A 15,084-nucleotide genomic window follows, 5' to 3' on the forward strand; every position below is an offset into this window, starting at 1 on the left:
AAGACTTGTAAGCAATTAGAGACAAGTTTCAGAAGCACCTCCGCCACGAAGGGGGGGCATCATCAGTTAGCTGAAGTGTGAAGGATTTCTTATATGTTAGAATTGTCTCAAATAAATTTGTACAATATGGTTAAAGTTAGGTCCCTCGAGTTGTAATTCGTGGTTAAGAGATACTCCCTCCATCCTGTAAAGAAGAATTCTAGCATAGTAACAAGTCAAACTATTTAGGGTTTGATCAAGCTTATATAAGCAATTATAAATATTTATGATATTAAATAAGTGTCATCAGATTTGTCACGGAACATATTTTCATAGTATACCTATTTGGTGTCGGTGATATTACAACCTTTTCTGTAAGTTTGGTCTAAAGTTAGACCTAGAACTGCATCATTTTCTAGGAGGTAATAAAATTTGAATTGTACTGCATATCCATAAGGCGCGTAATAATGTAGGGCTCGTTGTTGTAAGTTGTAACCACGATAAGACTTGACGGTTGGTTTGGACAGCGGCAATGCCACGGTGCAACTTGGAGATGCTCTAAGGCAATTTGTCGTACTAAAACAGGGATGAGAAAGTCTACCATAGATTTCTTTAGAGCACCTCCAAGAGATGAGCCATCCAACTCGCCATCGTTGTTTGCCTGACCAAGAAGCAGAAAATAAGCCTCCAACAGTCATGCTATCCGCCTCGCCAACCCAATATGCTCGCCATATCATGCTTCTGGCTTGGGAAATATATCATGCCGCAATGCGACGGAGGACTGGTTTCTTGCTTACCTTTTTTTGCTTCAAAAATTCATTGTTTCTCTCCTCTTTAAAAAAACTCAAAAGGTGGGTACATCAAATTTCTAAAACCATGCCAAATTTATGGCTGGTATAATAAATAATGGAGAACCCATTTCACCGTACTTATTTCAAAATCACTTGCAAATTTTAAATTTAAAAATCATAAAAATGACTATTCTTTAAGTTATTTGAACTTTAGGGTATTGATTTAATTATCCAAAATCATGGAGAATGCATCAACTCTTGTTATTTTGAATACCAGTAAACTATAGATCAATAGGATATGAACAATGGATTTGGCAAGTCTGTTAGAGTGTGCTAAAATATAGAGGAGGAATGTTATGGAAATGGATAGCCAAATAAAGATATAGAGAGTGAATTTATCTTGTTTTATCCGGTGAGATGAGAGCTAAAATAGTGAAAAATATGGATTGTTTAACTGCATGGGCAGTATGACATTGCTAGTTGATTTTTGCTTGGGCCGGAAAAGACAGTGGTACTCTCTCGTTCCAAATTATAAGACATTTTGATTTTTGTAAATACATTGTTTTTACTATGTATCTCGACATAGTGTATATCTAAGTGTAAGCAAAAGGTACTTGTCTAGAATAGCCAAAACGTCTTATAATTTGAAACGGAGGGAGTAGCTCATTGTGGCAGGTTGAGATTATCATACGCAATTCTTTTTTACATTTTGGTGTAAAATATCACAATACCAGCTGGAAAATTGTAAAATAGCGTTTGCAAGGACCATTTGATGTACTTTTGTCTGTACTTAGCATGAAAACAATGCATAAAAGTACGCAACATCGTAAGGATGAGCTATATAGCATGGGTCTTATTGGTTGCCTGTATTAAGCTTAGTCTTTATTAGACCTTATGCAACACAACCTAAACTAGCATAAATGTATACAGTGCCTTCATGTTTGGTTATCCTGCGTAGACAAGTCGCGTCCGACAAATTTATGTTTATTTATTCATATTTTATTGCATATAGTCATCTTACAACTTCTATTGGAGATATCATGTTTATAGTAAAGGTAGAGAATATAAAAATATTTTATTTCTTCGGCGACAGCTCCCCTTGGTGGCGCTGCTCCGTCGAAGACTTACTGGTCTACATTAGCTCCGTCGAAGACTTACTGGTCTACATTAGGTGGTGATACTCGATCATTCTCGCAGGTTCTCCAGGATCCTTCGTAGCCCAGGGGAAGCATGGATCGATGCCAGCAGTACGCAGGTCGCAATACGGGGTATGATGGCTATCGGGGAGGTTTTTGATCTGGTTGGCAGGGCCAAAGCAATTGGGGTTGGGTTCCGAGGGGGAATAGAGGTGGAGGTCGATTCCAAGGAGGAGGTGGTCGTGGATTTGATAATAGAGATCCAAGGAATCAGCGATAGGAGCCAGCGCCGCAGGAGGAGCAAAACCAGGAATCCAACCCTGCCCAGAGCACTGAAGTTGCGGATGCTGAAACATCTGTTAACAACTCCACTCAGACTATTGTGGATGATAGTCAGGCTACTCAGGAAGGAGAAGATGGGGACCGTGTGGCTCCTAGAGAGCAACAGGGCAGACCTCAGATCTGTCCTAGGTGTTTCATGGTTAGGCATGCTGCTAGTGGCTGCCCAAACCCTATTGTCTGTCCAAGATGTCATAAGGAGGGTCATGTAGCTCGAGTCTGTACCACTAAAATGCCTTGGGAGTATATCTCCCCTTTCTGTGGACTGTCAACTTATGGACAGTGTTTCCATGTGATTGAAAGTACCAGCGATGATGAGGGGATCAAGGATATGTCTACTACTGTCCTGATCACTATAACTTCTGGACAAGCAACTGCTAGACAAATTGAGAATGAGTTCAAACTGAAAGCAGGGCCAAATTCGACTTGGAGGTGGTATGCCAAAAGAGTGGGGAAGGTAAATATCAGATGAAGTTTTCAAATGCTCAGAATATTGATGACTTGGCACACTTCACTGAAATGAGATTGAGGTCCATGCCTGAGGTGGTGATTAAACATGAAAAATGGAATCCTGCTACTGGCTCTAAGGGGGCCCTGGATGTTGCCTGGTTCAGAATTTCCAATATTCCTTATGATAAGAGGTCCTACTCAAATGTTTCTATGGTTGCCTCCAAAGTGGGGCTTCCCTTGGAAGTGGATAGAGATAGTCTGAACAAAAATGATTATGTCATAGTCAAGATAGGGTGCAGAGATGTGACTAAAGTGCCTGCATCTGTGGATGGGCCGTTGGATTTTTCACTTTTATAACTATTTCTTTCAGAGAGAAGTGCCACAAGATGGCTACACAGACCCTACTAGTACTAAATGGATCAGGAATGATAGGGATCAACCTAAAGATGATTTCCCCTCTCCAAAGAAGCAGAAAATGGACTCTGCTAAAACTGGTGGAAAGTCCTTTGAAGCTGGTCCTAGCAACAACACAAGTGGGATCAAAGGAAAACAACTTGCTGGAGGATGCTCTAATCAACAAAAGACTCAACAGCAGAATTGTGCTGAAGATGATTAGTGAGGATGAGGGGCTGAAGATAGGAGACTTGATTGTTCCTAGGTCTGATCAATTGAGATTTGGGAACTTTGACTCGGTGGGAATAAAAAAAGTCAGTTGTATTGCTGTTGATGTTAATCCTCAGACAATAATTAATGAATATGGTACTAATATGGTGAAGAACAAGTATGATCCCCTAACAACTATTGAAGCCAAGAATGCTTTGTATGGTTGCAGCAAGGATAGTATCTTTCGGTTTGATGACATGATGACAAAATCAGCTCCCAACAAAGGCTTGCCTACTATAGTGGAAGACAGAGAAGAAGAGGGTACTGTTGAAAGAGCTATGTATCTAAGCCCAGTTAGGGGCAGTCAAGGAGCTCCTAAGGTTGACTTGTCTAGCCAAGAGGAGATGTTGAACAAGGAAAGTCAAGATATTGACTGGGACCTGATTCAGTAGGAATATGGTCAGAATTCTGAGGTGATTGAAATGGAGATTGACACAGCCCAACAGAAGGAAGCTACCTGTCTGAGTAATACTCAAGTTCTGACAGCCACTGTGACAGCTGAGGAAGATAAGAGTAAGAGCAAAGGTGATGATAGGATGCCTGCTGTAAATGATATGCCAGATGAACATAACCCCTAGGAAAGTCATGGCACTGATCCTCTGCCTGTGGTGGAGAATGATCAAAGGGACAAACAAGAAGAGTGGCCTACATGGCAGCAGGTGAGACAAGCAAGAGGCTCAAGGACACTGGGACTTCTCAAATGAAGATGAGTGGTCAGAATCAAGACAAGTTGTCTGCTGAAATGGAAACTGAAGGTATACATTCTAATAACCAAAACTCCTTTGCAGTTCTCTCTAACTCTCATTATTTCTCTTGCTTCCAAAATGGGGATTCAAACTGAATCTCTCTTTTGATAAGATTGATGTGCTTAAAGACCTAGAGAACGCTAGGATGAACACTCTAGCATCTCTGTTGATCAGCCTAATGAAATGGAAGAAGAAACGCTTCCCTTAGAAGACCAAAATATTTTGGAATGGGGTTCTGAGGAGTCTGAGGAGGAACCCTGTGTGATTGTTGCTAGTGCAAGAAAAAGTAGGTCTTCTAAAAATACAAAAAGAAAGCCAGAGCAAGGAAGATCCATCCTTTTGATGGTTATGTTGACTCTGAGGGAGATAAATCTATGGTTAGCCCTAGATTTAATCTCAGGGACAGGAAGCTTATTAAAAAGGTTATCAAATGATAAGAATTTTATGGAATTGTAGGGGGTTAGAAAGGTCCTAATAGCTAGAGGGGGGTGAATAGCCTATTAAAAAATTCTACAACAACACTAAGACAAATGATTAGTAAATAAGATGGCGAAGCAAATTTTGCGCTAGCGCTACACTTGTGTTGCAAGCCACCTAACCAATTCTAATTTCTATGATCTCTAGTATATCACACAATGACTAGGTCACTAATTCTACCACTTGTGAGCAACCTAAACAAATAATTCAACTAATTACTTCTATGCTACACTAGAGAGCTACTCTTACTAGCTAAGCTACCTCTACACAAGATATTTCTACAAATGTAAATACAAGAGATGTAGAGGGATCAATACCGAGTCAGGCAAGTGAAAAATCAATCACAATGAAGACCAATTGACACAATGACTTTTCACCGAGGTTCACTTGCTTGCTAGCAAGCTATGCCCCCGTCGTAGCGAATCACCCACTTGGAGGTTCACGGGCTAATAGGCATCACACGCCTAACCCGCAACTAGGTGCCACACAACCAACATAAGATGGGGATCCACAAGCTACGAGTAATCCACTAGAGTACCTTTTGGCTCTCCGCAGGGAAAAGGTCAAGAACCCCTCACAATCACCACGATCAGAGCCAGAGACAAGCACCACCCTCTGCTCGATGATCCTTGCTGCACCAAGCCGTCTAGGTGATGGCAACCACCAAGAGTAACAAGCGAAATCCGTATCAAAACACAATCACCAAGTACGTCTAGATGCAATCACTCAAAGCAATGCACTTGGATGCTCTCAAATCTCACCAAATGATGAATCAATCAAGCAAAGTGAGTGAGAGAGGAAAGGATCAGCTCAAAGGGTTGGAAAATATGTGTAAGTGCAATCAAGCTTGATGTAGACTAGGCCCGATCTTCCGAAAGGTATGATAGCGTCGATTGGTGGAGACTCGACGTTCACGATCTAGGCTTCGAACCAAGACTGATTCAGACCCCGCAACCGTTACACCACTGCTCCGTTGGTTATCAACCACGCGAACGCGATTGACCTCGCCGAGAAGGCTTTCCTGCAAGCGAATCGAGAACACAAGTAAGAACGGGATGAACGCAATCTGAAATTGCAAATAAATATGAGGCTTATGAAAATAAGAGGGAGTTCAAGTCTTTATTCGAAAGGACTAATCGCCACATGCGAACAAGATCAAGAACTAGGGCCCTGGTTCACAGCAAGCGGCCTTGGCGGCAACAGTTGCAGCAAAACGACGTCTGTTTTATGAGGAAATCAAGAACTAAACAAAACACAAACCCTAAGGAGAGCGACAGCTACTATTTATAGAGTCTTGGGCGTCACCCCCCTGGACGCGCCCCTTAATGGGCCCAAACACGATATACGGTCCAACGGACCAAAAGACGGTGTTGCAGCACCCTGGCATATTCTGGACGCTGACTTGTTTCGACGATTCCTGTTGATTCCGAAGGTCTTTTAATGTGAAACCACTTGGATTGGCTTCCTTATCAAATTATCTTTCCAACCATATGTGGATCGTCGAAAATGGAGTCCGGATGCGTCCTGGGTGACTAGTTTAAGGCAGACTTGTCCTGGAGCCCGAGCCGGACTCGAACTTGATTTGGGTCTCCACCTTGGGGACTCGAACCGGATGAGCTTCGGGCCTCCTTCTCGGTTAGGACACCCTCGCTGATCTCCTTGGTCTCCATATGGTTCTCTAAGCATGGTCATATGTATGGAGGTCATGTCCTCATCATCCTCCCTTTCTTGACGAAAAGCCGTCCTCGGCATCAATTTTGTTTGAAGTCGATCCTGCACAACATGATGACAAGCGAGGTTTCCAAAATAATGGGAATGGACAATGTTGTGAGAAAGAATATGACCACATGTCCAGGTTTGTATCATGTCTTGTCCTACAGACATGTAGTCTGCTCGATTGAAATACATACGATCTTTGCCAATACTATCCTGCAAAAGATTAGTACTAACAAGAAACATATGCTCCCTTTCTTTGGATTCCACTTGTGTTCGAAAAGCAAAACTAGAGGAATATGGCATAACAACAGTGTTGATTTTACTATCATCTAGTTGATCATTACTTTGCACAACAAAAGGAGAATTCGGATTTGTACAAATATAAACTCGTTGTATCAAATATTACCCTTGGTTGTTATATTTACCAAAAACATGATATGTATGTCTAGAGAACTATGGTAAATCAGCATATGTATAAAGTTTCTCCTCTAAAGAACTAAGATTACACGGAACATCAAATTCAATGTAACCCAAAGTATTTAAAGAAGACAACAATTTTAGCTCGTCAACTTCACTAGCATTATGAATAACAAGTCTATTTTTAGCACAAGTGCTCGATTTCAGCACACATATAGCATGATCATTCTTCAATGATTGCATGGGTATAACATAAATATCATCATGCAAGTCATCTTCGTCAAAAAAAATATCAAGCAAATCATCTTGTGACAAAGGTAAATCAAGCGAAGGCTCCACTAAAATTTGCTCTATCATAGCATGATTGGTGGAAAAATTCAGCACATCAAGAGAACTCTCACCTGATGTGAGTTTAGCATCATGGGCATTACCTTTGCTCTCATGTTCAACAGGGGTAATAATTGATGTTCTGAATTTTCACATGAGGCTGTGAGCTTCTCATTTTCTGTCACGTCATCCTCGCTCTTTTCTACATTGTCCTGCAAAAGGTTAGGCATAGCAGGAGGAATAACAACAGACTCTTCCTCTAAATGGTGCACCTCATCATATGAAGTCAAAACAGGAGGTGGATTAACAAAGGTTTCTCGCATAAGAAGTTTCATATCATTCCAAGTTTGAGGCTTATCAGAAGGATCTAAAGACTCCCACCAAGATAAGCAAAATGTCGTAAAACACTAACTGCATTTTTTACCTTCCTCCTTGGACACATAAAGCGAGTAGCAAATATGTTATCTATGGCAATTTCCTACTCCATGTACTCATCAGCACCTATACCATCATAAGTCGGTGGATACGAACAACCTGTCATTGTTAGAAGACAGCAAAAGACAATACAAAAGTATTATCCCTACCAACTACTTAGGTTGTGGACAAAGAAAAACAAGGCACTCAACTCTCAAGCGTCTTACCACGGTCTTACAAGTGTTCTTACCAAAGCAACAGGCGGTGCAATCGGTCGGTGACTGTGATACCATTGTAGCTTGAGTGTAACAGTTGCAAGGCGAACCTGTACTTAGTTAGAAGAAAGTGGAGCTTGGATAGGCACAATATAGTAGCAAGGAATAGCAAAATTCATAACTGAATAGCAAAGCTGAATAAGTATTACAAGTACTTGTCTTAGTTGCTGGCCTACTCACGTTCCAAGTACCAGATGTATCAAGTGATGTGAACAGTAAGAATATGATTAAGAACAAGGTAGAAATCAGCACACGCAAACACAGCTCAAATATCGCTCTCTATGTGCTCCTCTAGATATTGTTCCTCTTTTGCCCCTCTCTTTTTTCTATTTTTTTGGGCTATCGTTGTTTTTTTGAGAAATTTTGACTTTTTCTTTTTATTTTTTTTGATATTTTTTCTTCACTTAGGAGCACAAAAGAAGTAACCACAGAAAATATGAGCTTAAACAAGTGAAAGACGTGGCCTGTGGAATTTCCAGAAGACGTGCTCAAAATCGACAAAAACCTTATGACCACGAAAATAAGATCTTGTGACCCCTTTTTGATCAAAATAAAAATCTCCAACCTCGACAAAGTGGTGATGGATGGATCTGAAATTTTTTCTGATCGATTTTGATATATGAAACGTCGAAATCCGAGTTCGTATGCAAAAACTAGACCAGTTTTACGAACGCACTCCGAATTAGAGGACAAAACGAGAACAATGCGCGCAAAATTGGTCACGGCAGCAAGGATTTGATGGAAATAGTGAAGACAAGTGTAGGAAATTAGATGGCGTGGACTAGAGTTTGATGGATACAAAGGAAACTCAACAAGACTTGGAGATGTTCACAGATTATGATGAAAAACAAAGGGGAAAACACAAACTGGACTCAGAAACGATCTAAAACCAGCAACAAGAACTTGACCTAGGGCACAAACTCAACAACGCGAAACAGAGACGAACGTGCACAGTACAATGAGGCTATAGGACGGGAATATGTGACGATGTATATTTTTTTGACTTTTTTGTGGACTATAGGTAATGCAAAAATAGTAACAATCTAAAGGGGAAAACAAAGTTATACCTAACGGGCAACAAGGTCTCTGATACCACTTGATGTAGACTAGGCACGATCTTCCGAAAGGTATGATAGCATCGATTGGTGGAGACTCGACGTTCACAATCTAGGCTTCGAACTAAGACTGATTCGGACCCCGCAACAGTTACACCACTGCTCCGTTGGTTATCAACCACGCGAATACGATTGACCTCGCTGAGAAGGCTTTCCTGCAAGCGAATCGAGAACACAAGCAAGAACGGGATGAACGCAATCTGAAATTACAAATAAATATAAGGCTTATGAAAATAAGAAGGAGTTCAAGTCTTTATTCGAAAGGACTAATCGCCACAGACGAACAAGATCAAGAACTGGGGCCCTGGTTCACAGCAAGCGGCCTTGGCGACGACAGTTGCAACAAAATGACGTCTATTTCATGAGAAAATCAAGAACTAAACAAAACTCAAACCCTAAGGAGAGAGATAGCTACTATTTATAGAGTCTTGGGCATCACCCCCCTGGACGCGCCCCTTAATGGGCCCAAACACGATACATGGTCCAACGGACCAAAAGACGGTGTTGCAGCACCCTGGCATATTCTGGACGCTGACTTGTTTCGACGATTCCTGTAGATTCCGAAGGTATTTTAATGTGAAACCACTTGGATTGGCTTCCTTATCAAATTATCTTTCCAACCATATGTGGATCGTCGAAAACGGAGTCCGGATGCGTCCTGGATGACCAGTTTAAGGCAGACTTGTCCTGGAGCCCGAGCCGGACTCGAACTTGATTTGGGTCTCCACCTTGGGGACTCAAACCGGATGAGCTTCGGGCCTCCTTCTCGGTTAGGACACCCTCGCTGATCTCTTTGGTCTCCATATGGTTCTCTAAGCATGGTCATATGTATGGAGGTCATGTCCTCATCAAAGCTCTAAGTGGGTTTTGGTGATGTTGACCACATAATTAAAGGACTAATGGCTTTGACAAGTGTTTGATAGAATATCTTTAATCGTGGATGCAAAGAAACAAATGAGGAGATTCCCCAACTTGAATCGATGGATTGCAACGGCTTGAAGAGCTATGTTAATTCATTTTATATTTTGAAATTGAGTCATAGGACAAGCCGTACTATCAAGGGGAATACTAATGGTGTGTTGGGTGGAACCAAGTGCTCAAAACTCCATATTCAACTCAAATAATTCTAGCCACACAAAGCCAGCCGAGCTGAATTCTTATCTGCTCTGGCCTACGCGGAACCTCCACGCTCAGTCGTGGAACCTTCACGCTCAAACACGAAGGCTCCGAGGTCTGTCTGACCAGACCGTTTTGTGGGTGACGTGGGTTGTATTTATACCATACCCCTTCACCCCCAATGGTAATCTTCTTCCTCATTCACTTAGACTCAAACTGAAGCTCTCTCTCTCCCAAGCTTGGTGCTCCAAACTCCTTTGCTCAAATCTCTATGATTCCTTGAGGGATTTGGCTCTAGAGTGTGAGAAAGCTTGAGAAGATCCTTCTCCTCCGTTCTTGTGCACTTGGTGAAGCCCTAGCCACTTGGTGTGTTCGTTACTCTTGGAGCTTGGCTCCTAGACGGCTAGCGATCGCCCGGTAGCTCCCAAGCCACTGTGGTTGAGCACCGGGATGTTTGTATTACCCTTTGTGACTTAGTGGAACCCTCTAACCTATTGTCTTGGTGATAGGTTGGAGAAGAGGAATGAGTTGAAAGAGATTCCATAGCCTTTATGGCTAACCTCAACAACGTGGATGTAAACAAGCCTTTGTGGCGAGTTGAACCACGAGATAAATCCTTGTGTTCACTGTGATTGCTGTTGTTGTTGCTATTACTTGTGATTTGGATTGATATTTAGGGTTTGCATCCGATCTACGAATTCCTCATCTTCTAGGTGCAATCGACTGTTTGGATAGGTCAACATACTCCCCAAGAAGGCCGGTATTACATTCGATCTATTTTTCATTCGTTAAATTCTATAGTAAATCGATTTCATACTCTGATCACCGAAGGTTCCGTGTTCTAACTGTTTTCATAAGTTGATTAAATTTTAGAAAAATGCCTATTCACCCCCCTCTAGGCCACTTGCTAGATCCTTTCAATTGGTATCAGAGCAGGTTTCCTCATGATAGCACTTAACCTTGTGAGAAAATGGCAAGTCCTAGAGAAAGGGTACCGGAGGAAGATGGAGAGGACCGGTTTGAAGATGTTCCTAGTGATTAGGAACCTAAAGCTCCTGAGGATGATGCCATAGCAGCGCTTGAGCGACTTCCAAAGCTCAAGCTTGGTGCTAAGGGATCCTCCAAGGGAGAAAAACAAAGGGACAAGAACAAGAACAAACAGGAGAAGAAACACAAAGCAAGAAGAAAAGTGCAATCAAGTCCACAACCAAGCAGCGAGTCAGAGAATGGAGATGATGATGATGAGTACTATGCTCAAAGGCTACCAAAAAGGACACTCAAGTCTAACACCAAGAGATCATATTCGAGTGTATCCTTTAACTATAATTCTATAAATTTGCCTACTAACGCTCACATCAACATACCCGTGGGCAAGTTACCCCAATTTGATGGGACCAACTTTGCCAGTGGAAGCATATGATAAAGGCTTATCTTATTGGACTCCATCCGGAGATGTTGAATATTGTGTGTGTAGGTTTTGAAGATCCCATTGATCCCAAAAATCCCACACCAAGAGAGATTCGCATGATACATCACAATGCTCAAGCTACTAGTGCTCTTCTAAGTGCATTAAGCCCGGAAGAGTACAACAAAGTGATCGGTTTGGAGATTGCTAAGGAGATTTGGGACACCCTTCACCTTGCACATGAAGGAGTTAGTACGGTAAAGAAGTCCAAGATCCATCTATTGATGACTCAACTCAATAGGTTTGTTATCAAGGATGGAGAAGGCCCTCAAGAGATGTTTGATAGATTGATGGTGATAGTCAGTAAGATTAGAGGCTTGGGTGGAGATGACTTGAATGATCATCATGTTGTAAAAGTGATGTTGGAAGCATTTGCACCAAGAAACCCAACTCTTGTGACATTGATTAGAGAGAAGAGGTTTGAAGAGTTCACCCCTAGTGATGTCCTTGGAAGAATACTCACTCATGAGCTCATGGAGATGGAGATACAACAAAGGAAGAAGTTTGGAGAGCTAGAAGCAAAGATGGAGAACTTGAAGGTCAAGGAGGTAGCTCTCAAGGCAAACAAATCAAACAAGGCTTTCACCTCGAGCAAGCCACCAAGATCAACATCAAGCAAGGTTGAGATGGTTGATTCATCAAGTGACTCAAGTGATGATGAAGATGATGAAGTATCTTTCGGAGAGATTGGTGATGTTGCTTTGTTCATGAGGAAGTACAAGAAAGGGTTGAAAAGAGAAGGGTACAAGTTTGTGAAGAGAAGATTTCCCAACAAGCAAAAGAGGAAATGCTATAATTGTGGGAGCACGGAGCATTTCATTGCCGATTGTCCTTATGAGAATAAAGAGGACAAGAAAGACAAGAAGAAGAAGCACCACAAGAAATATGACAAGACCCAACACAAGAAGAAGAACTATTCGGGTCAAGCTCATATTGGTCATGAATGGGATTCAAACGATGATAGCTCAAGTGATGAAGAAACAAAGAAAGTTGCAACCATTGCTATCAAGAAGCATTCTTGTTCACCAAAGCTCTTCACCAACTTGACCAATGATGAGGAGAGATCTACACTCTTTTGTCTCATGGGCAAAGGAGAAAAGGTAAAACCAAAATCCAAGCCTAAACCCTCTCCTCCATCTAGTGATGAATCCGACATAGACTCTAGTGATGAATCTAGTGATGATGAAAATAAACAACTTGGTAAGTAAAATGGATAAAAAATCTAAGAACTTCATAGCCAAGGTGGTAGATGAATTAGAGAGAACTCAAGCTACTCTTGCCAAACAAGAGAAACTCTATGTTACTTGCAAGAAAGCTCTTGCGTCGGAAAGAAGTGAGGTTGAGACTTTATGTTTGGAAATTGACCAAGCGGAAAGTGTCATAGATACCCTAAAGGATGACCTAAATACTCTTCAAGAGAAGAACAATGCACTCAAGACAAGAAATGAGGAGCTTGAAGATCAATTTTGCATCCTTTGGGATAAAACCTCACATTCAACGAAGGCAAGTGATATCTCTAATGCATATACTAGCAAGGGTTGTGATAGATGCTACAATGTTGAGTTAGAAGCTTGTGCTACTAACCTTGCTAATATGGAAGCTATGAAGAAGGAAATTGCAAGACTCAACGATATCATAGCTAGTGGGTGCATGGATGATGCAAGTAAGAATCCCAAGTTCATTCAAGGAAGACATCCTTTTATCAAGGATGGTCTTGGCCACAAGAAGGGTGGCAAGACCGGTGAAAGGAAGATGGTGAATGGAGTGTCTTGCATCAGGTTTGAGAAGAAGGAAATCATTGTTGAGGTGTAGCCAGTGTAGACCGCGGAGGCTCCACACAAAAACACGGAGGTTCCGTGCCCTGGAGGCTCCACACCAAAACATGGAGGTTCCAGGGTCTGGCAGAACAGTGGCACCAATAGAATCAAGGCACCATCTCAACCAAGACAACAAGCTCCTAAAGCATCTAACACTCACCTGCAGGTCAAGGAGAACCCAATCATACCAAAGAGAAACAAGTATGCTTACAAGCCCAATGCCCATGCACCCCATGAGAACATGTCCTCTAGCTATGTGTTGAGACGCAACAACCTTGGTAAAGTTGTTGCCATGTATGTTGGAAATGAGTCCAACATATATATGAAAAGATCTCTATGGGTTCCTAAGATTCTAGTGGCTAACACTCAAGGCCCCAATGCTAATTGGGGACCTAAAAGAAGGAACTAAACTTGTTTTACAGGCATACTCCTCTGGTGGATCAAGTTGGGTGCTTGATAGTGGATGTACAAATCATATGACCGGGGAGAAGAGTATGTTCTCATCTTATGCTCAAATGGAAGGTCCAAGTGAAAACATAGTATTTAGGGATAATTCAAAAGGAGAAGTACTTGGTGTCGAGTGAAGTGCAAGGGAAGGTGAAGACCTTCATTAGAAGAGCACAAAGGGAGTTTAGGCTACCTATCAAGAAGGTGTGAATCAACAATGGTACCGAATTCTGCAACACCAATGTCGAAGAGTTTCTTGATGAGGAGGGCATCAAGCATGAATTCTCAGCTCCATATACCCCTCAACAAAATGGGGTGGTTGAGAGGAAGAACCGAACTCTCATCGACATGGCAAGAACAATGCTTGATAGTACAAAACTTTGGACAACTATTAGGCTGAAGCAGTCAACACCGCTTGTCATGCCATCAACCGCCTCTATCTTCACAAGTACTACAAGAAGACTTCATATGAGTTTCTAACCGGTAACAAACCCAAGGTGTCATACTTTAGAGTATTTGGGTGCAAATGTTTCATTCTTAATAAGAAGCCTTGAAGCTCTAAATTTGCACCTAAGATTGATGAAGGTTTTCTTCTTGGTTATGGTCCAAACGAGCACGCCTATCGGGTTTTCAATCTTTCTACCGAAAGAACTGAAATCACGATAGACATGATGTTTGATGAATCTAATGGCTCTCAAGTGGAGCAAGTTGATTTAGATGTTGTAGGAAAAGAAAAGCCACCTTGTGAAGCAATCAAGCATATGGCCATAGGTGATGTGAGACCAATTGAAGCGACCGAAGAAGACCTTCCACTTCAGGCTTCAACACCACTCCAAGGGCCAACTATTGTCCCAGGTCCTGTGAACATGCAGGACGTGGAGGCTCCATGCTAGAACATGGAGGCTCCGGGGCCTAGAGGTTCCGCGCCAGGACGTGGAGGCTCTAGGGGTCTAGGACAACAATCAGCAAGAGGAGGAACAAATACAAGATGATGAGCCTCAAGCTGATGAAGATGATGACAACCAACCTCTACATCGACCTTCAGATAGGCCACCTCATCCAAGAGTGCATCAAAGTGTACAACGGGATCATCCCGTTGACAACATCCTTGGGAGCATAAGAAAGGGGGTAACAACTTGATCTCGTCTAGCAAATTATTGCCAATTTTACTCGTTTGTTTCCTCCTTAGAACCTCTTAAGGTAGATGAAGCTCTTAAGGATCCAGATTGGGTGATGGCTATGTAAGAAGAGTTGAACAACTTCGAGAGAAATCATGTATGGGAATTGGTGGAAAGACCCAAGACTAATGTGATTGGCACCAAGTGGGTCTTCCAAAACAAGCAAGATGAACATGGTGTGGTGACAAGGAACAAGGCAAGATTGGTTGCTCAAGG

The 15,084-nt window shown here is 42.0% G+C and overlaps 1 protein-coding gene across 1 annotated transcript; it reads left to right on the top strand.

The window, feature by feature from the left end:
- Window positions 1–4,007: 4,007 nt before the first annotated feature.
- On the top strand, window positions 4,008–13,238 carry LOC136524457 (uncharacterized). The gene is made up of 3 exons (XM_066517825.1): window positions 4,008–4,113; window positions 11,436–12,626; window positions 12,811–13,238. Exons 1-3 carry the CDS (start codon window positions 4,008–4,010, stop codon window positions 13,236–13,238), a joined length of 1,725 nt encoding a protein of 574 aa, XP_066373922.1.
- Window positions 13,239–15,084: the final 1,846 nt, after the last annotated feature.

Source organism: Miscanthus floridulus, chromosome 18 (genome assembly GCF_019320115.1).
Source record: "Miscanthus floridulus cultivar M001 chromosome 18, ASM1932011v1, whole genome shotgun sequence".
In the NCBI taxonomy this organism is placed as follows: Eukaryota; Viridiplantae; Streptophyta; class Magnoliopsida; order Poales; family Poaceae; genus Miscanthus; species Miscanthus floridulus.

Excerpts from the sequence above, each read along its gene's own strand:
- LOC136524457 (XM_066517825.1), top strand. The coding sequence starts at position 4,008 with ATGGCAGCAGGTGAGACAAGCAAGAGGCTCAAGGACACTGGGACTTCT. Across the intron at positions 4,114-11,435 it reads TGCTGAAATGGAAACTGAAG|GTTTTGAAGATCCCATTGAT; the intron begins GTATACATTCTA and ends TTGTGTGTGTAG. Across the intron at positions 12,627-12,810 it reads TGATGAAAATAAACAACTTG|ATACCCTAAAGGATGACCTA; the intron begins GTAAGTAAAATG and ends AAAGTGTCATAG.